This window comes from Phaenicophaeus curvirostris, chromosome 36, assembly GCF_032191515.1.
Source record: "Phaenicophaeus curvirostris isolate KB17595 chromosome 36, BPBGC_Pcur_1.0, whole genome shotgun sequence".
In the NCBI taxonomy this organism is placed as follows: Eukaryota; Metazoa; Chordata; class Aves; order Cuculiformes; family Cuculidae; genus Phaenicophaeus; species Phaenicophaeus curvirostris.
Genome location: NC_091427.1, coordinates 1501973 through 1529609, shown reverse-complemented (window position 1 = coordinate 1529609; position 27637 = coordinate 1501973). Strand labels below are relative to the sequence as shown.

At 54.6% G+C, this 27637-nt stretch overlaps 3 protein-coding genes and 1 long non-coding RNA gene across 5 annotated transcripts; 2 read left to right on the top strand and 2 right to left on the bottom strand.

The window, feature by feature from the left end:
- Positions 1 to 6805: 6805 nt before the first annotated feature.
- On the bottom strand, positions 6806 to 15051 carry LOC138732681 (acrosin-like). 2 transcript variants are annotated; one of them, XM_069879328.1, is made up of 10 exons: positions 14987 to 15004; positions 13969 to 14319; positions 11868 to 11978; positions 10518 to 10818; positions 10108 to 10267; positions 8932 to 9464; positions 8501 to 8698; positions 8058 to 8323; positions 7667 to 7809; positions 6806 to 7284 (listed from the first exon to the last, which is right to left on the bottom strand). In XM_069879328.1, the coding sequence occupies exons 6-10, from the start codon at positions 9000 to 9002 to the stop codon at positions 6982 to 6984; spliced, it is 981 nt and encodes a 326-aa protein (XP_069735429.1). In that variant the 5' UTR covers positions 9003 to 9464; positions 10108 to 10267; positions 10518 to 10818; positions 11868 to 11978; positions 13969 to 14319; positions 14987 to 15004; the 3' UTR covers positions 6806 to 6981. The 2 variants fall into 2 exon arrangements, with proteins under 2 accessions (XP_069735429.1, XP_069735430.1); XM_069879329.1 differs by lacking the exons at positions 6806 to 7284; positions 7667 to 7809; positions 8932 to 9464; ... (1 more) ...; positions 10518 to 10818; positions 11868 to 11978 and adding exons at positions 13130 to 13266; positions 13489 to 13558 and having other exon boundaries at positions 8109 to 8323; positions 14987 to 15051.
- LOC138732712 (uncharacterized) lies at positions 14311 to 19262 on the bottom strand. Its single transcript, XM_069879369.1, has 7 exons — positions 19189 to 19262; positions 18920 to 19141; positions 18058 to 18295; positions 17352 to 17570; positions 16285 to 16452; positions 14987 to 15097; positions 14311 to 14319 (listed from the first exon to the last, which is right to left on the bottom strand). Exons 1-7 carry the CDS (start codon positions 19260 to 19262, stop codon positions 14311 to 14313), a joined length of 1041 nt encoding a protein of 346 aa, XP_069735470.1.
- Positions 19263 to 19274: 12 nt separating this feature from the next.
- Positions 19275 to 20830, top strand: LOC138732717 (uncharacterized). Its single transcript, XR_011339309.1, has 3 exons — positions 19275 to 19350; positions 20348 to 20500; positions 20667 to 20830. It is a non-coding gene; the product is annotated as an uncharacterized lncRNA (long non-coding RNA).
- A 1454-nt stretch (positions 20831 to 22284) lies between these two features.
- LOC138732729 (acrosin-like) lies at positions 22285 to 24055 on the top strand. The gene is made up of 4 exons (XM_069879385.1): positions 22285 to 22393; positions 22723 to 22988; positions 23257 to 23402; positions 23614 to 24055. The coding sequence occupies exons 1-4, from the start codon at positions 22317 to 22319 to the stop codon at positions 23992 to 23994; spliced, it is 870 nt and encodes a 289-aa protein (XP_069735486.1). The 5' UTR covers positions 22285 to 22316; the 3' UTR covers positions 23995 to 24055.
- Positions 24056 to 27637: the final 3582 nt, after the last annotated feature.

The window sequence follows — 27637 nt, the reverse complement described above, 5'->3', positions numbered from 1 at the left end:
TTCTCCAAAGTTTCATTGAAGAGATATATTGAATTTCAGCACACTTCGGTAAGAGCTGAAGAAACAGCCTCCCTAGAAGCACGGCTGCTCCCCAGCTTTGTAGGCTGAGCTGCCCGGCTCTGGTGCTCCCCCCAGGCTCAAACTATCAGCTGCCATCTCAGTCTCCCATTGTTATTATTTTAATTACTCAGCATCCCAGGGAAAAGCCTAACAAAACACCACTAAAATCAGATCTCCCAAACTGGCTGGAGTTCTCCTAATTCTTCCCTTTTCCCTTCATGTCTGACCTTTTTCTTTAAGAACATACGGAAAGTAACAGTAAAAGGACGGAGTCCTTGTATGTTTTAGAAGACACCTGGGCCCATCAAAATAAATTTTCTCATGTTTTATTATACTCTTCTAACAGAAGACCAAATTAATCTTTGTTAGTTCAAAATAAATTTTATGTCTGAATGTCCAAAAATATTTGCAAAGTGTCAGAATAATGGAGATTATGATTAAAGATTATGGGGCTACTTGGTTAACTGCTTTTTCTCACCTGTAAAAGATGTCCTGCGTACCTTCTGAATCTCCCAGTTTTAGAAAATAAGGTGGTTACAGCTGCTTGGATGCCAGATTAGAGAGGGACTGGGAATTGAAACTCAGAGAAGCAGCCCACATTCTGCATTGAAAGCTGTTGATAATTATTGCTATTTTCAACTGTCACTGACGGTTGAGGAATCAGTGTAGGATTCCCTTGCAGGAGTTAGTGGGGCCCAAATCATACGTGACCACACAGGATCAGAAAAGAACAAGTTTTTGTCTCTTTTCCCAGGCATCAAACCCAGAGTAAGGGTTGAAAAAATAGTTTCCCTTATGTTGTTAATAAATCCAAACTTATGAGATGGAATAAAAAATACTACTGACCTCACTCTAAGGACAGAAATCACTTAGAAATGCAGAGTGAAGGTAGAAATAAATTCTGTGCTGAAAGAACTTAAATATATGTTGGAAGGCAAAAGCAAGAGATTTACTCTTGAGTAGAACCTGTGGGTTCCCCAGCACAGGAGAGATGTTGCTGCCGGACTGGAGGGAGTGCAGCAGAGGAAAGGCCACCAAACTGGGCAGGGAACTGGGGCCCGTGGCGCACCAGGAGAGGTTGTGGGAGCTGGGCTTCCCTTGCCTTCAGCAAATAAGACAGGCTAGACAGGGAAGCTGGCGGGCTCTTCCATTATCTTGTGGGTAGTTGCAGTCAGCACCCAGCCAGACTCTTCTCAGAGCTGCCCAGCCAAGGCAGGAGGCAGCAGACACCAGCTGCAGGAACGGAGATGCCATCTGCACAGAGGAAGAAAACAATCTTCAGATTATTTGATCAGGGAGATCAGACAGGAGAATGAGCTGCCCAGAAAGGCTGTGGGGTCTCCAGCCTGGAGATGATCAGAACTTGAATAATCAAAGCACTCAGCAACCCAATCAAATTGTGAAAGGAGCAGGGGCAGGACCTGCAGAGGTCGTAGCCAACTTAAATTACTCCGTGGCTCTCTGTACAGAAGTAGTATATACTACATTCTTCTGGGATATTTGGAAAATATCCAGAAGCTGTTTGGGAAAATATACCAAAAGCCATTACTAATACAAAGTGGGGTGGTACCAACAAGAGAGATGATTTATATTTGTATCGGTTGTTTTGGGAGCCAAGGTTCCTGATGGACCGCAGCTCCTGCTTAAACTCCTGTGTCCATCCTATAGAATCACCTGAAATTTTCCTTACCAGGTCTCTGACGCAGCTGGTTCTGCAAAGGAAAATTCAGGCACAAACTTCTGTTGCACTTCCACCTGAAAAGATCCAGATTGTGCGGTTTTTAGGTCCTTGGAGACAGCCTTAATTAGTCTGATCTTCTGCAGGAACTTTTAATTAAAGTAAAATGAGCAACAGCAGCATCTTAGCTTGCTGTTTGGTATTTTGATATAGTTTCAGCAGATACAAAACTCAGTCCACAAACTTATCCTCACAGTCAGCACAATCTGCTTGCAAATCTTGAGGTTTGCTGAACTGTTTCCACTTCAGGTGAAAAACAAATCAATTTACAAAACAAAACGCCACTAAACAAAACTATGCTAAACTTAGGGTCTATTCACAGAGTGGAACTAAACTCTACTTTACATATCCCGAAGCTAGCTCTGAATGTTGAGGAGTTTTTAGATCAAAATGGGCACGGATATTTAGACGTGCACAACCCAGCTTCTGCACCTGAATGAAGCTGGACTGGCAAAAGAATTAGTTACTGTAGAGGACACGTTGTCTTTAAGGTTCCTCTCTGTATCATTAGAAAGTTGCTCTGCCTCGTTCTCCTCTCATTTCTCGGGAAGCTTCCCTCGGCAGTCCCTGACTTGTTCCTTTGGAGACCAGAGCGCTCACAGAGCCGCTTCTCATGGGAAAGCATAAAAATGTATGTAAACAATGATTGTTTACTGCTAAAGGAGAACTGACAAATCAGCTTGTAACACCACGGCTGCCTCTGCTAAGAGAGGTATAAATGTGTTGTGAACTCGGAATAAAACGGCTTCACTAGATCATACTGGTCGTGTGATGTCCGTATCCTCTGCAAAACCCCGCACTGCACTGCTTACTCTTTGCCACCTCAGCCACTCCTTACACGTAGGGTGATCTTAAGGCCGTCACATGGATTATGCAGTTTGTGGCTGCTTTATATTAACACCACGGACAGCTGGAGTAGGCATATTTACCCAGTACGTCACTACCATCCTACTCTCTGGGTTGGCTCACAAAAGGCGCTGTATTCACAGAAGAAATAATTCTTCTGTTTCAGGGCCACTGGCGACCAGAAACCCTCTGCTCAAAGTGTTTTGATGTTCTCAAAGGAGAAAAAAATAATTTGTTTTCCAGTTCAACTGACCTCTTGTTTGGAAATTGAAGCTAATTATCATGAAACTTTTCAAAATGATGAATACTTTGAAATCAGATTTGGAAAGGAGACTAATCTCATGAGCATCGTTAGACTGTCACTTTCCAAGACAAGTTCCGGTGGAATCCTTTATGAAATCTCAGACGTTGGCACTTCCCTCACCTTGACTCAGGATGACACAGGAGAAAACCACCTTGTCCTGCTAGCTGGCATCATCTCTGAGCCAAGGAGGCAAAAGCTTTTCCTCTTTCCAGGTTCACAGCAAATGGACCAGAGCAGTAGAACCAGCGTGACAGCAGCTGGCAGCGACAGACAAACAGCTCTGGGGGAACATGCGGGACACAAGTTCCCAAAAAGATGGGTTTTCAGACAATCCTTTTGCTGTTGACCCCATCCTGAGCAGACCCTGTTCTGTAGAAGGGAAGGAGACCTCCATGCTCTGTCACACACGGTGAGGCTGCTCTTAACTAGGGGCCGACTGCAGCGGTTGGTCCAGGGATCTGCAGAGCTGCAGTCAGCTCCCAGCTTCCACAATTCAGAATGTAAAATACTTGTTTGAAGACCGGGTACCAAGGGCTCACTGGCACCTTTCGGATAAGAGATGCTCCTCGATGCTGCTGGCCCTTCGGTTCCTGCCTGTGGGTGACTGGTGCGCAGCAGGACAACAGCATCGCTTGTTACATCTTCTTTCTTGGGCAGATCACAGAATCACAGAATCACAGAATAACCAGGTTGGAAGAGACCCACCGGATCACCGAGTCCAACCGTTCCTACCAAACACTAAACCATATCCCTCAGCACCTCGTCCACCCGTGCCTTAAACACCTCCAGGGAAGGTGACTCAACCACCTCCCTGGGCAGCCTGTTCCAGTGCCCAATGACCCTTTCTGTAAAGAATTTTTTCCTAACGTCTAGCCTAAACCTCCCCTGTCGGAGCTTGAGGCCATTCCCTCTTGTCCTGTCCCCTGTCACTTAGGAGAAGAGGCCAGTAGATGATTAACCCGAAGTGTAAAGGTGGTGTGAAGGTGTCTCTAGCTGAACAACTCATCTGAGAACTTGAGCTGCTCTTGTCAAGGCTGCGGAGATCCAGCCTTCTCCCCTCAGTCCCCAGCCCCAGCTGATAGCCAGAAGCCAGGCAGCCCTCACAGGCTGCGGATCTGTGCTCAGCCTGGCTCGGCCGTGTTGACAGAGAACGGTCCACACTCTTCTTCTGGCATGGAACAGCTCCAGGCGAGCAGCAGAATGGATCGGAGCTGCCAGCCTCCCTGCTCTGCTCCAGACTGAGAGAGCTGCTGAGCACACGTGGCCTCTGGGCTTTGTAATCTCTAGCCACAAAGCTCTCCTCTATATGGCATTTGTGCGTATTGGAAGCGATTACATTTTCCTGGAAGGCTTTGGCCCCCTGGCTGCTGCCTGCGATGGCAACGCTCCTTCCCCGAACGGCTGCTGGCGGGAGGATTGGCAGAGTGACCGCCAGCAGGAGCTGGGAGCTCTCTGCCTTCGTGTCCTTGGAAGCAGCTGTGGAAGCTCCTGGCTCGCAGGAAGGTCGGATGGGCGGAACGGTGCTCCAGGGCAGAAGAAGAGGTGTTTCACTCCCAAGAGAAAGCATGCTGGGGATGAGTGCAGAGGGCGAGGAGGAAGAACGGTGCAGATGGTCTGCACTGGCTGCCTCGCCAGCCGGAGCCAAAGAAACAGGATGGAGAATGTGACACCGCATCGCATCAGGCATTTATGCAAAATTGGTGCTGTAGGACCAGCCAAGGTTCAGGGGTTTGAAGGCTTTCTCAGAGCCAGGAAGGCTTCTCTGGACTTGCTTGGGACGTAGGTGGGTGAGCTATGGGACAGATCTCTAGCGCTTCACGCCAAACAGACTCACCGCTTGGCTTCGTGGCCTGCAAAATCGCTGCAGCCCTTCTCAGGGAGTGAGTCTTAGAATCATAGAATCGTAGAATCATAGAATAACCAGGTTGGAAGAGACCCACCGGATCATCGATTATCGATAGGATCACCATTCCTATCAAACACAAAACCATGCCCCTTAGCACCTCGTCCACCCATCCCTTAAACCCCTCCAGGGAAGGTGACTCAACCCCCTCCCTGGGCAGCCTCTGCCAGGGACCAATGACCCTTTCTGTGAAAAATTTTTTCCTAATGTCCAGCCTAAACCTCCCCTGGCGGAGCTTGAGGCCATTCCGTCTCGTCCTGTCCCCTGTCACTTAGGAGAAGAGGCCAGCTCCCTCCTCTCCACAACCTCCTTTCAGGGAGTTGTAGAGAGCAATGAGGTCTCCCCTCAGCCTCCTCTTCTCCAGGCTAAACACCCCCAGCTCTCTCAGCTGTTCCTCATAAGGCCTGTTCTCCAGCCCCTTCCCCAGCTTTGTTGCTCTTGTCTGGACTCGCTCCAGAGCCTCAACATCCTTCTTGTGGTGAGGGGCCCAGAAGTGACCCCAGGATTCGAGGAGCGGTCTCACCAGTGCTGAGTCCAGAGGGAGAAGAACCTCCCTGGCCCTGCTGGCCACGCTGTTTCTGATCCAAGCCAAGATGCCCTTGGCCTTCTTGGCCACCTGGGCCACTGCTGGCTCATGTTCAGTCGGTTGTCAACCAACACCCTCAGGTCCCTCTCCTCCAGGCAGCTTTCTAGACAGACTTCTCCTAGTCTGTAGCTGCTCAGGGTTGTTGTGCCCCAAGTGCAGGACCTGGCATTTGGCCTTGTTAAACCTCACCCCGCCTCCTCTCCTACCCTTCCTATCCCTCCTGAAGAGTTCGTACCCACCATAGCTGCACTCCAGTTCTGTGAGTCGTCCCACCACGTTTCCGTGATGGCAACGACATCATAGGCTCCTTGCCCTACGACAGCTTCCAGCTCTTCCTTCTTACTCCTCCAGTTCTCCCAGTCAGATGGGTGTTCAGGCGGGCCAGTGACCCGCTGTGGGTTGCAGGCTGGAAGATCTCTCGCCTGTATCTGCGCCCACGAGACACAGAGTGGCGGCTGTTTCCTCAGCACGTGAATCCCTCCCCCACACCAAATCCCTCTGAATGTGCACAGTTGTCAGCAGATCCAGGCAGGTGTTTTACATTAGCACATAGATTTGAGGACACGCCTCGACTCCTGGGTTTAGTTCTGGGCCCCTCACTGCAAGAGGGACACTGAGGGGCTGGAGCGCGTCCAGAGAAGGGAACGGAGCTAGGAAGGGTCTGGAGAACAGGGGCTGTGGCTTGTGTTTAGCCTGGAGAAGAGGAGGTGAGGGGAGACCGCATTGCTCTCCGCAGCTCCCAAAAAGGAGGCTGGAGCGAGGTGGATGTTGGTCTCTTCTTCCAAGCGACAGGTGATAGGGCAAGAGGAAAGGGCCTCAAGGTGTGCCAGGGCAGGTTAAGGCTAGATATCAGGAAAAATTTCTGCACTGTAAGAGTTCTTGGCACTGTCAGGGGCTGCCAAAAATATCTAGACACACCTACTCAAGCGAAACAAACTCTCCTGTGTCCCGCTAAGTGACCTAGAACCTCTCATTTATTCTCCCGTTGTCCCTCCTCACTCCTCCTCAGCCAGGCTCCACCTTGCCCTTTCCATGGCTCCCTTCCACCCTTACGAGCCATTCCCCTCCGCAACAACCCCCGTGTCAATCGTGGCCTTTGTTCAGTGGTTGGTACCATCCTCCTGGATGGATCCACCCGATCCACCCAAACCCTTTCCATGGTGATGGAGTCCAGCACCCAGCCTGCTGTGGGGTGAACGAGGCCACCTCCCAGCCTGCTGTGGAGTGAAGGACACCAGCTGCAACCCTGCAGGGGTGTGGAGGACTCCATCCCCAGCCATGCCGCCAGATAAAGGACTCCGGTTCCCAGCATGCCACCAGGCTAAAGAGGGAATTTTTTGAGACTTTGATTTAGCAGCAACTTTCAATTTATTGAGGTGGATCACAAAAGTAAATTAGCTACTATCTATTAACACTTAATCATCAATTGGTCAACAAAGTAATTCTAAATTGTTCAGAATGATTGGCTAGAAATGAATCAAAAACTTAACTGCAGATTCAAAACTGACAAGGGTCATTGCACCAGATCTTATCCATCGTGCTGCTCAAGCGTATATTTCCTTTATGGACTTCAGGATAGCCTGCAGCAGATTAACCAACTTTTTTATCTTCCGTCGTGGAACTGGACAGGGTGTCTTGCCCGCGTGTGTTGGCTGTGAGGTCGGTGCAGCCGCCCCTGCTGGGTTCATCCCCATCTTCACCAGGATCCAGTCTCGGAAGTGCTGCGTGGAGGTGTAGATCCCCGGCCGACGGACCCTGGCACAGCCTGTTCCCCAGCTGGTCAGTCCCACCAGCCAGAAGCGGTCTGAACGGCGCTTTGTGCACATGAGAGGACCCCCGCTGTCCCCCTGCAGCAGAGGAGAGAGGATTGTGGGTGCTGGGGGGCCTCCGGCAGCATGAGGGCCGGCTCCCCCTCTCCCAGCAGCTGCCAGAGCTGTGTTCCCTCCACAGAAGGGCTCTGCTCCGCTGCAGGAGCTGGCAGAACCCGCTCTGGGAGGGGGTCGCTGGGTTTTCTCTCCTCTCTGCACGGCGTGACCCTGGCTGTGCGGCAGAGGGATGTTCCAGGATTGGCCCCTGGACCTGAGGGCGGCCAGGACCGCTGGGTGGGTTTTCGGGGCAGAGCCTGGAAGATGGGGAAGGGGAGGTGAGCCCCACGAGCAGTGGGATGGTTTGCGTGGCTGTGCCGGGGCTGCTGGTGCCGCTGGGCCCCGACTCGTCGCCTGCTCCTACCTGACAGGTGTCGATGCCGCCCTGCGGGTATCCCGCACACAGGTTGTGGGGGTGGATGGCCCCGCGGTACCACCCGCTGCTGTTGCAAACGCGGGTGTCGATGAGGGGCACCTGGGCCTCCTGCAGCACGTGGGAGGTTCCGGCTGTGGGCACAGACAGAAATGAACATCCAGCGGCGCGTTGCCAGCTCTCCTCCTGCCCTGCCTGGGGTCGGCTTTGCCTCCGGAGAGGATTGTGCCGGTGTATCCCTCCCGTCTCGCCCTGGGGAGTGGGGCAGGACCACCCCTCCAGGGGCAGACGCTGCCTCTCGCCCCTGCTGCCGGGACGCCCAACCCACCGCCCCAGGGTGCCAAGGGGGCGCTGGGGACACGAGCACTTTTGGGGAACTCACATTCCTCGTCGGTGGCGCCCCAGCCGCTGACGTAGCAGGGCGCGAGCTGCGACACTCGGATCGAGGCGTCAGGCAGGCAGGCGAGCTGCACGTGGGAGCTGCACCGGACGGGCTGGTCCAGCTCCAGCAGGGCAATGTCGTTCCTCTGCGAGGTGTCGTTGTATTGTTCATGAACAACGAGCCGCTTTATGCTCCGTACTTGAGCCTCGGGGCCCAGTTGGGTCAGATTGGTGGCACCGGCCACCACACGCCACATCTCGGTGCTCCTGGAAGGCAAATGGAGAGCGGGGTGGGAGGGGGCACAGCCACGCGCTGCAGCAGCCCAGCACTTCCCCGCTTTCTCCTTTCCAGGTGGGAGAGGAAAGCAGCGCTACGGAGCGACGAACACGGGGCTGGAGGCTGCCGGCGTTGCAGGGGAGTCCCTGTTCTCAGCCACTCCTTACGTGGTCCCGGTGAAGCAGTGGGCGGCCGTGAGGACCCACTGTGTGCCGATGAGGCTCCCTCCGCAGACGTGCCCCGTGCCGGCTTGCCAGGGGCTCTGGATGCTGACGATCCAGGGCCAGGCGCCCGGCTGGGCATCTCTGCCCCCGACGACACGCGACGTGCCAGCATCGTAATCCATGGGCCGGTGTCCGCAGGTCCTGTGGAAACCAGAGGCTCGTGAGTGCCCTGCCGGGTGCCTGGCCACCGCTGGGGCTGAAGCTCGGCCGCCTTCCCTCGCGATGCGGCCAGGGAACGCCGTGGGACGGGCGGGCATCCCCCCCACCTCAGCTTCAGCCCCGCAGAGGAGCTGTGCCAGCCCTGGGGAGCCGTGTTGTGGCCACGAGGGACCAGCGGGCGCCCTGCAGGGATCCCCGCAGCCCGGGACACTCACTCGCAGGTGTCCCCCGTGCCCTGCACGGGCCGGCACAGGGCCAGCAGCACGAGGACGAGGAGGACGCTCATGCTTCCAGCAAGACGTGGCACAGCGACAGGCGAGGGCTTCTTGCCACCAGGCAGCAGCCAACAGATGCCCGCGGCGCTGGCGCTGCCGGCGATGCCCTTGGCCTCGGGATGAAGTCACAAAGACGTGGGCTGCGGGCGCCCGGCACGGTGAGCTCGGGGCAGGGGGGCAACTCGGGACGTTCCAAGCAGAAGGGGAGGCAGGAGCTGGGGTCGGACGCCCCTGACAGACCCACCGAATGGCGGGTGACGGGGGGCAGCCGCCTCACAGGTGGCAGCGAGCAGGGAAATGCCACACACGGCGGCACGGCCTCTCTGGGAAGGGCGCTGCCACCCTGCTCCTGCAGCCGGGCCCCACCACGTCCTTCCCCCGGAGCATCCAGGACAGGGCTCCTACAGCTTCTCCGCTTAACACATTGCTGGTTTCAAAACGGAGTTTTTGCAATGTGTGTTTTCAGTCTTACACTGCAATAAATCACAGCAATAAATGATGCGATGACTCAGTTCCTTTTCAGATCTAACTTTTCTTTAAAGATTGTGAGACACTGGGCTTGTGAGAATTAATTGAGAAGTTCATTGAGACCTCATTGCTCTCTACAACTCCCTGAAAGGAGATTGTGGAGAGGAGGGAGCTGGCCTCTTCTCCCAAGTGACAGGGGACAGGACGAGAGGGAATGGCCTCAAGCTCCGCCAGGGGAGGGTCAGGCTGGACATTAGGAAAAAATTCTTCACAGAAAGGGTGATTGGTCCCTGGCAGAGGCTGCCCAGGGAGGGGGTTGAGTCACCTTCCCTGGAGGGGTTTAAGGCACGGGTGGACGAGGTGCTGAGGGACATGGTTTAGTGTTTGATAGGAATGGTTGGACTCGATGATCCGGTGGGTCTCTTCCAACCTGGTTATTCTATGATTCTATGATTCTCAGAGATTTAATACCAAGAACCACCAAGGAACAGGGGAGAATAGAGGCAGATCCAGCCTTGACTTCAATGGGCAAAGACTGGGCAAAATAAGAAGGAGCGTGTGTTGTTGGGAGGGGAAACAGAGAGGGGCCTACAGCCTGAAGGTGTTATTCCATGTCCTGGGAGAAGAGGATGCTAGTGCATAGGTTACCTGGTTGTGGAGTGCTTGTATTTCTCTTCTGTCATCTGAATATTGCTGCCGGCTCTGCTCAATAGCAGAAAGAAGCCGAGACACCTCCTTGTGCTGGGCAAGGTTGTTTTCTTCCAGGGTTCTGACCTTCACTTCTTTCTCTTTCAGAGACTGATTCAGCCTGAAAGAGAGAGCACGCACTCATTACTACATGGTATAACAGTTAATAAACTCTTAGGACTACTCCAAAAGCCACTGTCTTCAGGGAAACTCTAACTGGAGGATTAAAGGAAAAGAAAATGAAACCCATCTGCATGGAGAGTTCAGAACTCTGCTTTTTAGGAAATGCTGCCAGAGCCACTTACGTATGCAAAGATCTGAAAGAGGAAACCCATTCAACAGAACGGAGAGTCTCACAGGCTTCCATTTACCTGGCATTCTCACTCTCAAGGACCTTTAGGGAAGTCTGAAACTTCATGTTGTGATGCTCCACTTCTTCCCTTGACTCTTCTTCATCTCCAGGGACTTTAGACATGCTTGCAGCTCCCTGTTCTGACGTTCCACCTCCTCCCATTGACTCCTCTTCTCCTCCAGGATCTTCTGCAGGTGCACAGCCTCCAGCATCTTCTTTCTTGACACTTCCCGTGCCTCATTCAGATCTTGCTAAGCTTTGTGGCAAATCAGTTGCTGGGACTCTTTGGAGGTTGCAAGCTCAGATGACAACTCTTCCACCTGAAGTAAAACATAACAAAGTAGTGAAATACTACAGCTTGTCACTGTCAGTCATATCATATCCTGTGAGGAAAAGAACAGCTTTAAATTTCACCCTATTGTGGCAGTACCAGATTGACAACAGATACAGCCAACTTGTTTAAAAACTCAAGTGGGTCACCACATCTGTCTGAGGAACCACCTTAGAAAAGAAGGCTAGCAGTAACTGGCCAGCAGAAATCCATTTTGATGACTGCTGGTGATCAAGCAAAAGGACGAGCCCATTTGTCCAGGGCAGCAGCTGACCAGTAAGTCTCCTTCAGACCAGCCGAGATGGAGACCACACTATGATGGCAGTCAGAGGGATATCCCCACGAGCCTGCTCCGCAATGGAGAGGCAGGAAGGGGAGAGACCGCCTGCTTGAGGACTGGAGTACCAATCAGTATTTCAGTCACTTGTTTTTGCAGAGCATTCCTCTGCTGAACTAGGATATTCATTTCCTCTTTGATGGCCTTGATCTCGCTCTGACTTCCCTGCAGTTCTGTCTGCAGCTTTTCTGTGACGTTCTATAAACACAAGTGGAGAATGTGTTACTGGGACCTGCCAACAGCTACAACATTTTTGTCCTTCTGTCTCAACATCACATTCATTCAGCCACCTCTTTCTGCTTTTCTACCCAGCTCTGCTTCTGTTGCAACCTTTCCTTCCTGTTGCTGATCACTGGAGCTTACCATGCTCTGTGCTTTCAGGGCCTGCAGTAAAGTACAATCATAGAATCCTAGAACGCTTTGGGTATGCATGCAGCACACAATACGGTTGGCTTTCTAGGCTGTAAACACGCACTGCCGGCTCATGTTGAGCTTCTCATCCCCAAGCAACCCAAAACCCTTCCCAGCAGGGCTGTTCTCTATCTATTACCTGCCCAGCTTGCATTTGTCCTTGCCTCCTCAGTCCTACAACTCGCATTGCAATTTCTTGTTACTTCCCTTCGCTCTGTTAGCTGGCTCTCGCAGCTCACATCCCATTGCCACCTGCCTGTTCTTTCAACCTAGCCTCTAGTCAGACTTACCTGCCCGTTCTCTCGCTGCTCTTTCATCTCCTGCCTGAGCTGCTCTAGCTGCTGGGAGGCTTCTCTTAGTTCCCCTTGAGTTCAGAGTAACGTTTGTTATAAAGCATTCTTCTGCACAGAAATAAGGAGAAGATGAGTTTCAACTTTGTGTGGTATGACTCAAAGACTGATGGGCTCACATCTTCAGAAAGCACTATGCCTAAGTCAGTATCTGCCCACCTAGAGACACAGCTTCCTAGATGAGGTTGGCAGTATAAACACGGACCATTCACAATCCATCTGCGACAGACTGCCCAGGCTGCCCAGGGAGGGGGTTGAGTCCCCTTCCCTGGAGGGGTTTAAGGGACGGGTGGACGAGGTGCTGAGGGACATGGGTTAGTGTGTGATAGGAATGGTTGGACTCGATGATCCGGTGGGTCTTTTCCAACCTGGTGGTGACTCTATGATTCTGTGATACTAGAGGCAAGAGGGAGCCTAGGCTAAAGCGCAGGAGACCATGGCTAGGTGAGGGCACATCCTTGACTGTGTGCTGGAAGGGAAAATCTGGTGACAACTGAGAAGTTCAATAGAATCAGAGAATCAGAGAAACAGAGAATAGTCTGGGTTGGAAGGGACATTAAAGATCACCCAGTTCCAACCCCCCTGCCATGGGCAGGGACACCTCCCACTGGATCAGGCTGCTCAAAGCCTCATTTAACCTGGCCTTGAACACCTCCAGGGATGGGGCAGCCACAGCATCCCTGGACAACCTGCTCCAGGGCTTCCCCACCCTCATGGTGAAGAAATTCTTCCTGATGTCCAGTCTAACTCTGCCCCTCTCCAGTTTATCCCCGTTGCTCCTCGTCCTATCACTCCAAGCCCTTGGGAACAGTCCCTCCCCAGCTTTCCTAGAGCCCCTTCAAGTACTGGAAGGTCAGTACGAGGTCTCCTCGGAGCCTTCTCCTCTCCAGGCTGAACAACCCCAACTCTGTTAGCCTGTCCTCATATGGAAGATGCTCCAGCCCTCACATCATCCTTGTAGTCTCCTCTGGACCAGTCCCAAGAGCTCCATCCCCTTTTGCTCTTGAGGATTCCAGAACTAGGCACAGTCCTCCAGATGAGGACTCACAAGAGAGAAGCAGAGGAGCAAAGACCCTGGCAGTTGCAGGGAAGCACTTCAGGCAGGAGGTTACTGTAAAGAGACCAGGTGGAAGGAGATGGAGCTGAAAGGAAAAGTCTGCTTCACAAGCCTTGGAGGACACCACAGGATGGCCATGGCTCACCTTCCACCGAGCTGGCTGGCTCCCCCGAGCCTGATGCCTCACTCGCTCCTCCTCCGCCTGCCTTCTGCTCTCCTCCTCTGCTAACTTAGCCATGTTCTCAAAGCGTGATCGCAGGCTGCCGGGGCCGCTGGAAGCTCCTGTGGAGAAGACAGCTGATCAAGCCTGTGCAGTGGCTCCCTTCCACCAAGCATCCAGGAGAAACCCAGATCTCTGCCTCTCCCGGAGAAACATGCAGCTCAACCACCTTCTTCTGCCCCTCCAAGCAAGTTAATCTATATCCCACCACAGCACGTGCCACAGGGGGACCACAGGGCTCACAGCTTCCCACCAAGCCCGGGGTTGGTTATCAGTTGTCTCACCTGCCTCCACTGGTCTCGTTTTCTCATACGAGGAGGTGGGAGCTGCCATCTCCTTAAAGCCAGCAGCACTCTGCAAGGGGAAGCAAAAGAATGGTCCAGCTTGATAGGCAAGGACAGTGCTGAGATCGTAGAATCATAGAATCACCAGGTTGGAAAAGACCCACCGGATCATCGAGTCCAACCATTCCCATCAATCACTAACCCATGTCCCTCAGCACCTCATCCACCCATCCCTTAAACACCTCCATATAGTCTCTATACTGCCCAGGAGATCCCTGTGCCCATAGAAATCTGCTGCTCCTCTTCATCCAGTGGCTTTCCTCACCTGTCCCATCCCCTTGCTCCAAGCGTTGAGCAACCAACAGCTCCCTGTGGCTTTTCCACCATTCATGGAAACCCCAAGTGCTCCACGGCCCCACTAAGAAGAGTCCCAAGCTCCAGTCCTGATGTTGCCTGCAGCACTGGGCTCCCCCAGCTCACCTTTCTGAGAGTCGTGCTTCTCCGCCTGGCTCTGGCAGTCAAAACCCACGGCTGCTTTGTCCACCTTGTCCTTCTCCATGCCGTAGCGGCCACCGAAGCCCTTGGAGTAATCTGAGGTGGTGCACGGAGTGAAATGGTGCCCTGAGCATGGGGTTGGTGAGGGAAGGGGGAGAAGATGGGGAGTAGCACCGGGGAGGAGCTCCAAGGAGGAGGAAGAGCAGCAGGGACATAGGAAAAAGCCAGGAAATGGGGTTTGGAAGGGGCAGAGTGGATGGTAGGAAGCACCATCAGGACCATGCAGGATGAGAGTCTATTAGAATGGGTGCACAAAGCAAGTGTGAGTCATGGGGGCTGTGGCAGCAGGAGACAGAGGAGGCCGAGAGGGCAAGGAAGAAAAGTAACATGACAAGGGTGGTTGGGGAGACAGTGGGAACTCAGCCAGGCAAGGACGTAAAGCCAAAGCAAGAGTCATAGAATCATAGAATCACCAGGTTGGAAAGGATCCACTGGACCATTGAGTCCAACCATTCCCATCAATCACTAACCTATGTCCCTCAGCACCTCGTCCACCCGTCCCTTAAACCCCTACAGGGAAGGGGACTCAATCCCCTCCCTGGGCAGCCCCTGCCAGGGACCAATCACCCTTTCCATGAAATATTTCATCCTGATGTCCAGCCTGACCCTCCCCTGGTGGAGCTTGAGGCCATTCCCTCTCGTCCTGTCCCCTGTCCCTTGGGAGAAGAGCCCAGCTCCCTCCTCTCCACAACCTCCTTTCAGGTAGTTGTAGAGAGCAATGAGGTCTCCCCTCAGCCTCCTCTTCTCCAGGCTAAACACCCCCAGGGCCCTCAGACTTGTTCTCCAGCCCCTTCCCCAGCTTTGTTGCTCTTCTCTGGACTCGCTCCAGAGCCTCAACATCCTTCGTGTGGTGAGGGGCCCAGAACTGACCCCAGGATTCCAGGAGCAGTTTAGGAGCAGGACTAAGCAAAGGGACACATCGCGGCCACCTTGTCCAACACACCTTGTCAGCTCGGTCCCGCTGGACTCCGTACGTCCCTCCAAAGCCCTTGGCTGCATCCGTCTGTGAGGAGTGTTTCCCGACCTCAGCAACGTACTCGTGGCCCACCGCGCACTGAGAAGAAAGTGTTGCAAGACAGGGTGATGTTCTGAACATCACACTAAGCAAACTAACATTTCACAGAATCACCACGTTGGAAAAGACCCACCGGATCATCGAGTCCAACCATTCCCATCAGTCACTAACCCATGTCCCTCAGCACCTCATCCACCCATCTTTTAAACTCCTCCAGGGATGGTGACTCAACCACCTCCCTGGCAGCCTCTGCCAATGCCCAAATTTCATAATATTAAATCAAACATCGGGGCAAACTTTGTGCTAATCAAAAGAACGAAGCGCCCAGGGAAGCTGATAAAGCACATCCTGAAAATGCAGGTCCTGCGCATACAATCATAGCATCATTAAACGGTCTGAGTTGGAAGGGACCTTAAAGATCATCCAGTCCCAACCCTCCTGCCGTGGGCAGGGACACCTCCCACTGCACCAGGCTGCTTAAGACCCCATCCAACCTGGCCCTGAGCACCTCCAGGGATGGAAACTCCATCACTGCTTCTCAGGGCAGCCTCTTCCAATGCTTCCCCACTCTTTCAGTAAAGAAATTTTTCCTAATATCTAATCTAAACCTCTCCTGGAGCAACCTGAGGCCATTTTCTCATGTCTTATCCCTTATTCCTTGTTACTCGCTGTTAAAGAAATTGAAGTCTTGAATGCTGAAAGGCACGGGAAGAAGCGTAATGAGGATTATTAGAAAAGACTTCATGTGAGAACAGGGAATATGAAGTACAGCTCCACCCTGGGGAGATGACAGAGATCTGGAATGGAGAATTCGAGGGGGAATTAGTCATTAGTTCTCCAAGCACAAGTAGGAAGGCACCAGATTTAATTGTTATGCAGCAGGTTCAAAACAAGCCAGAAGAAAGTCCTTCTTCACTAAGGGGAACTTTGAGTGGAAGCTGGAGAGATAAATTACACCCATGGGTTCAAATAGATCGCAGATACAGATTATGGGATGGTTAGAATGCGCGAATCTGTGAAGTCATGGAAGGTCTCCAGGACGCAATTCAGGGATGCTCCTATCCTTTGTGAGGAAAAAATCTTCCCACTAGGGCCCAAGGAAGCCTCCTATGATTGTTACCTTATCCATCCGGTCTCGCTCTGTTCCAAATTTGCCCCCGTAGCCATAGGAGGCCTTGGGACCAGTCTCCAGCTCCTTCTTCTTGATGACCTCGTGCTCCTCTGACACCTTGCTCCTCAGCTGATGGATGCTGGTGAGACACAGAGTCAGGGAAGGTCACAGTGGGATCCTGCAGAGCTAGATGGAGCATCTCTGTGCCACCAGAGCCCAGCACGGAGCAGGACACCAACCCTCCACCTGTCAGCGGGCCCACACTGGGCTCTTCTGGGCAGCACTGAGGTACGAGATAGAATCATAGAATAACTAGGTTGGAAGAGACCCACCGGATCATCGAGTCCAACCACTCCCATCAATCACTAACCCATGTCCCTCAGCACCTCATCCTGGCTGCTCAGCAGAGTGATAGAACCATAGAAGAGTTTGGGTTGGAAGGGATCTCAAAGTCATCCAGTTCCAACCCCCCTGCCATGGGCAGGGACACCTCCCACTGGATCAGGCTGCCCAAGGCTCCATCCAACCCGGCCTTGAACACCTCCAGGGATGGGGCAGCCACAACTTCCCTGGAAAACCTGCGCCAGGGCCTCCCCACCCTCATGGTGAAGAAATTCTTCCTTATATCAAGCCTAAATCTGCCCCTCTCCAGTTTATCCCCATTCCCCTTCATCCTGTCACCACAAGCCTTTGTGAACAGTCCCTCTCCAGCTTTCTTGGAGCCCCTTCAGGTACTGGAAGGTCGCTCTAAGGTCTCCTCAGAGCCTTCTCTTCTCCAGGCTGAACAAGCCCAACTCTCTCAGCCTCTCCTCGTGTGGGAGGTTCTCCAGCCCTCTGATCACCTTTTTAGCCTCCTCTGGACCTGTTCCAACAGCTCCATCTCCTTCTCATGTTGAGGATTCCAGAAGTGGATACAAGCCTCCAGCCAAGATCTCACAAGAGAGGAATAGAGGGGGACTGCGGGAGCTGAGGTGCTGCCCTGCTCTCATAGAATGGTTTGGGTTGGAAGGGACCTTAAAGATGATCTAGTTCCAACCCCCCTGTGATGGGCAGGGACACCTCTCATTGGAGCAGGCTTCCCAAGGCCCCATCCAACCTGGTCTTGAGACCAACCTGGTCCCTCCCCACAGAACAAAGGCTTCCCCCTTCCCCTCAGCCCAGAGCAACGTCCCCATCTCCTACGTGGGATGCCTGGTAGAGCAGGAAGGGGACGCCTCGTCGGGCACAGCTGGCGATGAAGTCCCAGGAGAATTTGTTGTAGAGCGGCACCAGATCAGGGAAAGAGATGGGCTGCTGCACGATGCTCTGGCTCCAGAGGAGCGGGACTGGCACCACACCTTGGTCACAGGTCCCAAAGCACTTGGTGTCGGGTGGGAAGCAGGTGAGATTCTGGCAGGGGCCCTAGAGAGAACAAAGAACATTTTGTCCTTCATGGAATCATAGGATTTGGCTTTGTTGGTCTCAGTCCAGTGGTCCAGCCTATTGAAATCCCTTTGGAGCCTCCCGACCCTCAGCAGATCCACACTTCCTCCCAGCTCAGTGTCATCTCCAAACTTGCTCAGGGTGCGCTCAAAGCCTTCATCCAGGTCAGTGATAAAGACATTGAACAGGGCTGGACCCAGCACTGAGCCCTGGGGACACCACTTGTCACTGGCCTCCAGCTGGAGTTAACTCCATCTCCCACCACTCTCTGGGCCCTCCAGCCAACCAGTTTTCCACCCAGGAGCTCGTTCTCCTGCCCAGGCCAGAGGTAACAGTTTCCGAAGCAGAAGGCTGAGAGAAACTGTATCAAAGGCTTTACTGAAGTCCAGGAAGATCCATCCCCAGCCTTTCCCTCATCCCTTCAAGCTCTCTCCCCATTCCCGCTCAATGCCCACCAGCTCCTCACCTGGTCGTGGGAGTCGGGCACCCCAAGGAAGTGGTCGAAGGCCCGGTGGGTGGGAAGGAAGGAGCCGTTCTGGCCCAAGCCAAGGTGCCACTTGCCCACCATGGCCGTGGCGTAGCCCTCGGCCTTCAGCAGCTCGGCCACGGCGACCTCCGCCAGCGGCAGCCCCCGCGAGTCCGGGTTGAAGATGCCGGGGTAGATCCCAGAGCACGTCTGGAAGGGGCCGGTCAGCAGGGCTGTGCTGGGGAGAGAGGAGACGGGGCAGGCGTGAGGGGCCAGGAGGGCAGAGAAGGGCAGGACGGGGAGGAGAGAGCGGGGACGAGGGAAGGGGGGAGAGACGGGGGGACGGGGAGAGACGGGGGGACAAGGGCGGAGAGAGGGGATGGTGAAGGGAGATGGTGGGGATGAAGGCAGCCAGGAGGGCAGACGTGGGCACAAAGGGGGATGAAAGCAGAACAGGAGACGTGGGAAAGTGGGGTGGGATGAAGGTAGATGGGGGGGTCCGGGAGTGAAGCAAGAGAGGGGAGACATGAAGCTGGGGGGGCAAGAGAGGGCGAAAGAGGGTAGCAGAGGGAGTGAGGTGAGGGCAGAGGGGGAGACAGAGAGGGGCGAGATGCAAAGGGTGGGAGGCAAGAGGAGAAGGGGGACGACGGCAGAAGGAGTGGAATGAGGAGGAGGGGAGGAAACGAGGGCAAAGAGGGGGGACCAGGGCAAAGCTGGAGGAAGATGAAGCCGGGGGGGGGGGTGGGACGAGGGCAGAGAGAGAGGGGGGAACGAGGACGGGGAAGAGGGAGGAGAGGGCGGCCCGGCTCCTCGCGCCCCAGGGCCGCACCGGGAGGGGCTGCAGGCGGCGGAGCTGCTGTACCAGGCGGGGAAGCGCAGCCCGCGGGCCCCAGCCGGTCCGGGTGCCCGGAACACCCCAGGGCCCCGAAGCCCAGGCCGCCCGCCAGCAGCAGCAGCACGAAGCCGGGCCGGGCGGAGGCCGCTCCCCACAGGGCCGGAGCCCCAGAACCGAGGGGAGGAACCAGCCCCGAGGCCCCACGGCGCCGCCGCAACGAGCGCGCCCGGCACCGCCCGCCGCGGGACCCTCCGCCCCGGGCCGGAAGCGGAGACACAGGCTTCCGGCGCGGTGACCGGAAGCGCCGCGGGGCAAGCCGGGAATTGTAGTTCGCCACGGGATCCGGCAGTCCGAGTCCGCCGCGGGGCATGCCGGGAGTTGTAGTCAACACGTGAGGAGAGGGAAGGGCCTCAGGCTCCACCAGGGAGGCTGAGTGGACGAGGCGCTGAGGGACACGGGTTAGTGACTGATGGGAACGGTCGGACTCGATGGTCCGGTGGGTCCTTTCCAACCTGGGGATTCTATGGTTCTGTGATCTGCGTCCGGGGAGGTGGGAATGAGCTGCCCCCCAGAGCAGGGTGGAAGGGGAAGAGCACAGCGATGCCGCTGCCGGGGCCAAGCCAAGCCCTGGGGGGAGAGAAGGAGAACGATCCAGTGGGAGTGTTCCTGCCCGTGGCAGGGGGTTCGGCTATGTAGCTGAATTAGCGGGGTAATCACCTGCTGCATCACCTCTTACTCACCTGAAGTAGGAGAAGACAGTCCAAAAAGAGAGATGACCAGTGTCATGGACTGTGCGGAGAGACTACAGACAGCTACAAGAGCAGAAGAACGTTTATAACAGTGGTTGCTTTTTGGTTTAACTTCTGCAGTTGCATTCTTCTGAATAAGCAGGAAAAGGGGCCATAGCCATGTAAAACTCGGTTATGACTCAGAGTGGTTATTTTCCTAAATTCTGAAGATTTCTGCCGTTGATGCTTAAGTCAAATTCATTTTCAAGCTTGTCTCGATTTACGTGGTATGGTTTGGGCAATAATTTGTGTAATCTGCATCTGGAGTAAAGGCTGAGAAGACAAAGTTTACTAGTAGCAGAAAGCTGTATCACCCGTCTGAGAGAAGACAGTGAGGAGAAAATAGAGATATTTGAGAAATAAAAGCGCAGATCCAGCTAAAAAGGCATGGGAAAACTAGTCCTGATATCAGACACAGAAAGACAGCCGGTGATCTGTCCGTGACTCCTTTGGGAGGGAACAGAGGGTTTCTAGAGGATGGTACAGGGAAAACTCTAGGCAGTAGAGGTCTCTCCTAGAGAGAAGAACACTCTCAGAAGAGAAGGAAAACTTGGAATTTAGTACTGTCCATTCCTGAGTCCATTCACTGTCCCCGATGTGTTGATTCTAGCCCCCCATCCTTTCTGTAGTACCAGCTCACGTAGTTTCCTCTCGGAATACCCCGCAGGCTATTGCAGAAGGGGAGCAGCAGTCGTGGCTCTCAGAGAAGAGCTTCCTCTTGCAGCAGCTGGAATGTCTGCAGGGAACTATTGCAAAGGTGGAAGAAGAGAAGACCGAGTTGAAGGAGTTCAATGCTGAGCTGAAGAGGACGCTTAAGCAGGTAAAAGAAGCTTTTTCTGCCTCTGCAAAGCCTGACAGTGCCAGAACACAACACGTGTCCCCAGCCAGCACTTTGGAGTCACTTTGGAGGCCTCTGCTTGTTGCTTTCCCTCTTGCTCCTTGTTTGCTGGTGGGTTTTTGTGACCTTTTCTCTCTTTGACATGCAGGTGGAACACTAATGGAGGAAACTGAGGAGATACTTCAAGCATCAGTCACTGCAAATGCCTCCTCGTCGACACCCACGTCTGCAACGGCAGCGGCTGGTACCGCGGGGCCATCCACCAGCACAACCTGTGCGCAGGATATCCGCAGGGCGGCATCGACACCTGCCAGGTAGGAGCGGGAGACGACACCCAGCAGCGCAGGCAGCCCCGGCACGGCCGCCCCAACCCCCCTCCCAGACCAGGTCTCGCCGGCTCCGGCACCAGAGCGGAGCCTTTCTGCGCAGGGAACACCGCTCTGGAGCTGCTGGGAGAGAGCAGGAGCCAGGCCTCATGCCCACAGAGACCCCAACGTCCCCTTCATCCTCTCTCCTCCGCTGCAGGGAGACAGCGGCGGTCCTCTCGTCTGCCGGGATCCACGGGCTGAGCTCTTCTGGCTGGTGGGAGTGACCAGCTGGGGCAGAGGCTGCGCCAGAGTCCGTCGGCCGGGGGTCTACGTCTCCACTCAGCATTTCTTCAACTGGATCCTGTTACAGACGGAGCTGCAGCCAGCAGGAACGCCTGCGCCAACCCCACTGCCAGCGCTCACCTCAGCAACCCAAAACACGTTGAGAGCTGGTGTTCTTCACGCTGCAGCATGTTGGGAGCTGGATTCCCCCAACCCACAGCGTGCTGGGAGCTGGAGTCCTTTCTTCTGTCCCTCGCGCCCCTTAGATGCTTGGAGTGGGATCGATCCATCTTCTGGGGAGCTGGGAGCTGCAGTTCCCCATCTTATGGCACGTGGGAGCTGGAGTGTTCAGCCCACGGCAAGCTGGGAGATGAGGGCGTTCACGCCACCGTACGCTGGGATCTAGACACTTTCAGCCTATGACATGCTGGGAGCTGGAGTCCTTCACCACACAGCAGGATGCCAGCTCGATTCCTTCACACTATGGGGTTTATTTTTGGTATAAGAAGTCTTTTTCCCCATGGCACGGTGGGATCTGGACAGCAGAGAATCCAGCGGGGCCATGGGGGGGTCTGACCTGAGCTTCTGCCCCCCCCCGTCTCGTCTCCCGTTTGCAACGCCCCACGCTGCCCCCCACCCCCCACCCGACGTGCCCGGTGCCCACAACCAGCGCCTCTGTGACATCAGCCCGGGGCCGAGGGCTCTGCAGGCAGCGGGAGCCCGGCAGGCAGTCTGTCGGCTGTTGTCCTGGTGGCAACAAGCTTTCAGTCACTGTGGTGGCACGTGTCGCTGGCACCATGCGTGTGCTCCTCGTCCTTGTCCTTCTGTCTCTGTGCCAGTCCGTGCAGGGCACAGGTGACACCTGCGAGTGAGTGGCCCCAGGCTCGGGGAGGGAGCTGGGGCGGCTCTGCTGGGGTTTGCTGGAGGGTGCCCGCTTGTCCCTTGTGGCCACATCTCAGCTCCCCCGACCCAGGCTGGGAGGCGCTGGTCCCCGGCAGCACGCAGGCCGCAGGCACAACTCCTCTGCGGGGCTAAAGGAATCCTAGAGGCACCGAGTAGGACAGTCACGAGTTTTTGGTCTCCACAGGACCTGCGGACTCCGTCTGATGGATCACGGCTACAGCACGTCGCGTGTCGTTGGAGGCAGAGATGCCCAGGCGGGGTCTTGGCCCTGGATCGTCAGCATCCAGAGCCCCTGGGCAGCCGGCATGTGGCACGTCTGCGGAGGGACCCTCATCAGCCCAGAGTGGGTCCTCACAGCTGCCCACTGCTTCATCGAGGCCAGGTCAGGAGCACCAGGGAACAGGGACATCCCCGCCACGCTGGCAGGCGCCCAGCCTGCAGCACCGCGGCAGACCGGCACCCCGTTTCCTCGCGGTGCTCCCGCTCCCTCCCAGCCCAGCGGAGAGACGGCTCAGGAGACGGCTGGGTTCCTGCCACCGCCTCCTGTCAGCCTCCAGCTCGACGGTTCTCGGGCCTGAGCCACGCTCGGGCGGCCGCGCTCTCCACACCGCTGCTTCCCTCTCTCCCCTGGGAAGGAGAAGGCAGCCGACAGCCAAGCTGCCGAAGCATGTGGCTCCGCTCCCCAAAACCCTCTTTCCCTTTGTCTCACAGGAACATTGAGGCATGGCGTGTGGTGGCCGGTGCCACCCAGCTGAGTCACCTGGGTCCCGAGGCTCAAGTGCGCAACATCAAGCGGCTCCTGGTCCACGATCAGTACAATAACATCTCGCAGAGCAATGACATCGCCTTGCTGGAACTGGACCAGCCCGTCCAGTGCAACGTCTACGTGCAGGTCGCCTGCGTGCCCCAGCCCTCGCTCAAAGTGTCCCAGCTGACCACCTGCTACGTGGGCGGTTGGGGTGTCACCGCCGAGGGAGGTGAGCTCCAAAAAAAGAAGTACTCGCGACCCGGGTGCAGAGATGGGTTGGGCTTCCTAAAAGCAGAGGTGAAAGGCAGCGTCAGCCTGCGAGGACATCTGCCCCGGGAGAGACGGGTCTGACCCCTTCCCCAGGGCCAGACGGGAGGGACGCGCTGCTGAGATGCCTCTGCAGAGGCAAAGGCAAACCCGAGGGAAGGGGCTCCCCCAAGCAAGGCAGGAGAACCGGCAACGCGCTGCTGACACTTCCTTCCTGATTGTGCTCCCAGCTCTAGCATCAAACGACGTGCTGCAGGAGGCTCAGGTCCTCCTCATCGATACCCACGTCTGCAACGGCAGCGGCTGGTACCGCGGGGCCATCCACCAGCACAACCTGTGCGCAGGATATCCGCAGGGCGGCATCGACACCTGCCAGGTAGGAGCGGGAGACGACACCCAGCAGCGCAGGCAGCCCCGGCACGGCCGCCCCAACCCCCCTCCCAGACCAGGTCTCGCCGGCTCCGGCGCCAGAGCGGAGCCTTTCTGCGCAGGGAACACCGCTCTGGAGCTGCTGGGAGAGAGCAGGAGCCAGGCCTCACGCCCACAGAGACCCCAGCGTCCCCTTCATCCTCTCTCCTTTGCTGCAGGGAGACAGCGGCGGTCCTCTCGTCTGCCGGGATCCACGGGCTGAGCTCTTCTGGCTGGTGGGAGTGACCAGCTGGGGCAGAGGCTGCGCCAGAGTCCGTCGGCCGGGGGTCTACGTCTCCACTCGGCATTTCTTCAACTGGATCCTGGAACAGACGGAGCTGCAGCCAGCAGGAACGCCTGCGCCAACCCCAGCTGAGGTGCAGCCAGCAGAAAGGCCTGCGCCAACCCCAGCTGAGGTGCCAGCACTCACCTCAGTGACCCTTCAGAAGCCAACGCAGGCCGCCAGCGCTACGCCCTCTCCGTTCCCGTACCAGAAGCTGGTGGCATTCTTTAAATTGATGCGGGAGCTCCTGCAGTTCCCGTGGGCTGGAAAGGCTTGAGGGGCAGAGCAGACAACGTTGCCCATTTGGTATCTGTAGTTAGGTTATAGATTTAGGTAGAGCAAGTCTTGTTGAATAGCTCTGAATTGCTTTGTTAATCAATGGATGAATAAATGGTTAATCAACTGATGACTAGATAGCAGCTATTTTGAATTTGCGATCCACCTCAACAAGCTGTAAAGTGCTGCCATATCAAAGTCTGAAAAAACTCCATCCAGGAAGATTCCTTCAGCCCGTGTAATAGTGGGAAATGGAATCCTTCCCAGACATCACACTGGAACCTGGAGTGCTTCTCCATGCAGTGGGGCAGAAGATTCAGTTCCTCTCTTGCATGTGCTTCATGATCGCACTCAAGATCACCTGTTCCATGACTTTCCCTGGCACTGAGGTCACACTGACAGGCCTGGAGTTCCCTGGATCCTCCCTGTGACCCTTCTTGTAGATGGGCACAACATCAGCCTCCAGTCCAGTGGGACTTCCCCAGTCTTCCAGGAATAGTTGGAAGATGATGGGAAGGGAGTTGGCAGGCACATCTGCCAGCTCTTTCAAAACCCTTGGGTGGATCCCGTCCGATCCCATATACTTGTGAGTGTCTAGTTGGGCTGGCAAGGCTCTGACCGCCTCCTCTTGGATCACGGGAGCCTCATTTTGCTCCTCCAGCTCCTGGGTTTGTACACAGATGGAACGACTTTCTTTACAATTAAAGACTGAGGCAAAGAAGGCATTAAGTGACTCAGCCTTGTCCTCATCCTCTGTCACTGTTGTTCCTTCTGCATCCAATAGGGACTGTATATTCTCCCTAGTCCTCCTAATATATTTATAGAAAGATTTTTTATTATCTTTCACAGACTTTGCCAATCTGATTTCTAGTTGGGCCTTAGCCCTCCTGATTTTTTCTCTGCACGATCTCACTTCCTCCCTGTAGTCCACCCAAGACACCTGTCCCTTCTTCCAAAGCTCATAGACCTTCTTCTTTTTGATGTCTCTCAAGATCTCCCTACTCAACCAAGCTGGTTCTTTTCCCCCACTGTCTCTTTTTCCAGAACATGGAGATGGCATTCTCCTTAGCTGCTAGGATTTCCTTTTTTGAAGAGCTCCCAGCCCTCATGGGCTCCCTTGCCCTTAAGGACTGTCTCCCGTGGGACTTCGCCAACCAGCCTTCTGAACAGTCCGAAGTCTGCCCTCTGGAAGTTTAATGTGACTGTCCTGCTAACCACCCTCTTCACATCACCTGGAACTGAAAACCCTATCATCTTGTTACTGCTTTGTCCCAGGCGTCCTCCTACCACCACATCCCTCACAAGGCCTTTAACTTAATCCCTGCTTTGATCTTCCCCTTGAAATATCCTCTTAGAAATGTCCTGATCTGTAGGCGTGAGCAGCCCTGGCACATTCAGCACCCTCTCGACAGCAGAAGGACCCTCTGCTACCACGAGTTACATCTCCTACCCACAACTTCTCCCCACAGCACCAGGGGAAGCTCCCCAGGCAGGCTGATTGCTCACCCTGGCCGGCAGCAGCGTCCTTGCCCCGGTACACAGAGCCTGGGGGCAGGGATCCTGCTCTCAAGGACAGCCCAGGGCACCCCTGGCTGCACACCCAGCTCCACTCTCTGATCATAGCCCTGGGGGAAGGCAGATTCCATGCTCTGTCCCTCTGGCTGTGCAGCAGCAAAGCCCTGCTCCAAACCAGGTCCATTTTCTCTAGATTAGAGAAACTTCAATGTAGCAATTAATGCATGGACCTCATCGATGGGGGTGAGAATTGAGATCAACTTTATTTAGAGAATGCAAATCTTATCTATTGCCTCTGTATCCAGTAACAGCTATCTCAGTGAATTTCCACTTGTGAGAATCCCACAGTGCAGCGACAGAGTGCAACCTCCCTGTTTTCCGCAGATGTGCCCCTTATCTTCATGTTTTCTGCCTAGTGCATTCCTCTCCTATTAACCCACAGGTCTTAATCAAGATTTCAAGGTCTCAACAAGCCAGCAAGCATGAGAACAACAGCCGTTTGCTCCGTGCTTGCTGCTAATATTGTCCGTTTGCCCCAGCATACACGCAAAATTTGAACTGGGCCAGCTTTCAGAGATCTTCTCAGAGATCTTTTTCAGAGATCGCTTGGCAAAACATGGGCTGAGTGGGAGCCTCAAGCCTGTTGTTGATGGCTTGTTTGATAGGAATGGTTGGACTCGATGATCCTGGAGGTATTTCCAACCTGCTGATTCTGTGATTCTCTGATTCTGTGATACCTCGGTGATTCTGAGTGGAATTGGCTTAGAACTGTAGAAAAATTAATTGACAGCTGTTGGATAGTGTCATGGAAATGCTTTTAGGTGCCTGAGTGGAGGAACTGCGAAGCTCACCAGTGAGCCCTGGGAAGCAAATCCTCAGGGCAGGGCTTGCTCCCTCCCAGCACGGCTCCTGATCAGGACAGGGGTTTCTTGAGCACCCAGTGAAACTTTTGGAGCATTGAGCAGATGCTGGCATGCAAAGGGCATGGATGCTGTGGGAAAGGCTGAGTCGTAAACTAATGGTGAAGGCTGGAAAATGAGGAGGAGGAATCCCCTTTTCCAGGCGGGAATCCTCCAGGCATTGTGGAGCTGTTCACAGTGCACTGGGTAAAGCATTCTTGGGTGTTGGTTTGATCTTTCCATTGAATGCATGGGCTCAATCACATCCCAATAACAACCTCTGCCTCTGAGCAGTCTGTGACTCCTTTCCTACCCAGAGTCTCTTCTGGCCTCTTCCATGACTCAAGGAAATGACTTTCCTTTTCCTTTACAGATTTCCAATCTACAGGAATAACTGGCAGAAGTCCCCTCCCAGTCGGAGGTCCCTGAGTCCTCCAAGGAAAAGTGCCCTGTCCGTCTTCAGAAAGGACACATGGAACTATCTGTCTTCCTGAAAAGGAACAGTCTCCTGACAACCCTCAAAAAGAAAAGCCCTTTCCGTTCCCATGGCACAACCAGGCAGATGGACCAGGCTGCTGAGGAACAGCCCAGCTGCCAGACTGCTTCTTCAGGTCAGCCACAGCCAAAGAGAAGGAGTAGGAGAGGAAAATGGGAGGGGGGCTGTTAGGTCCCTTTCAAATGCCCTACAAGTTTCTTTTCCACAACTATTTTTATTTGATGTGTGCATTGTCTCAGGTGATTGCTGAGGCTGTTTGGAGAGAGGTGTTGGTTTGTTTGTAGGAAAAATAAAGAATGGTAGAATGTCCTGAGTGTGAAGGGACCTTCTCCTGACATCCAGCCTAAACCTCCCCTGGTGCTCCTTCCTGCCATCAACTTGGGTGGACAAGGTATCATGTGGCCAGGTGTGTCTCAAGAACCCATAATCCTGCAAGAAGGCAACGGCCGTGAAGGGGGCTTGGAGGTAACTTCTGCGTCTGGAGGGGACAGGCCAGCAGCAGGAACATGGCTGGGAAAGAGACTGTGAGGTCTCCACTTTCTGAAGCAGCTGACAGGTCAGACCTTGACTCATGGCTGGGATTTGTGCTTTGAAGCTCCCACCTGGCAGTGTCTCTGACAGGACAGCAGAAGGCACCTGGTTGGCTCATTGCCTGTGAGACCCCTTAGAAAGGTCAGGTCATAGAGTGGTGGGGTCGGGTAACAGAAGGGTGATAGGAGAGTCAGGTCATAGAA

Bases quoted from the DNA above. Each gene is read 5' to 3' on its own strand.
- LOC138732681 (XM_069879328.1), bottom strand. From the start codon at position 9,002: ATGAGCGTCCTCCTCGTCCTCGTGCTGCTGGCCCTGTGCCGGCCCGTG. The intron at 8,699-8,931 runs GTGAGTGTCCCG...TGGTTTCCACAG, and splicing joins GGCACGGGGGACACCTGCGA to GACCTGCGGACACCGGCCCA. The intron at 7,810-8,057 runs GTGAGTTCCCCA...CTGTGCCCACAG, and splicing joins GGGCGCCACCGACGAGGAAT to CCGGAACCTCCCACGTGCTG.
- LOC138732712 (XM_069879369.1), bottom strand. From the start codon at position 19,262: ATGCCCCGCGGCGGACTCGGACTGCCGGATCCCGTGGCGAACTACAAT. The intron at 17,571-18,057 runs GTGAGGAGCTGG...TGTTCTCTCTAG, and splicing joins TGCCCGACTCCCACGACCAG to GGCCCCTGCCAGAATCTCAC. The intron at 15,098-16,284 runs GTCAGAGGAGCA...CTTTCTTCTCAG, and splicing joins CATCAGCTGAGGAGCAAGGT to TGCGCGGTGGGCCACGAGTA.
- LOC138732729 (XM_069879385.1), top strand. From the start codon at position 22,317: ATGTGGCACGTCTGCGGAGGGACCCTCATCAGCCCAGAGTGGGTCCTC. The intron at 22,394-22,722 runs GTCAGGAGCACC...TTTGTCTCACAG, and splicing joins CACTGCTTCATCGAGGCCAG to GAACATTGAGGCATGGCGTG. The intron at 23,403-23,613 runs GTAGGAGCGGGA...CCTTTGCTGCAG, and splicing joins GCGGCATCGACACCTGCCAG to GGAGACAGCGGCGGTCCTCT.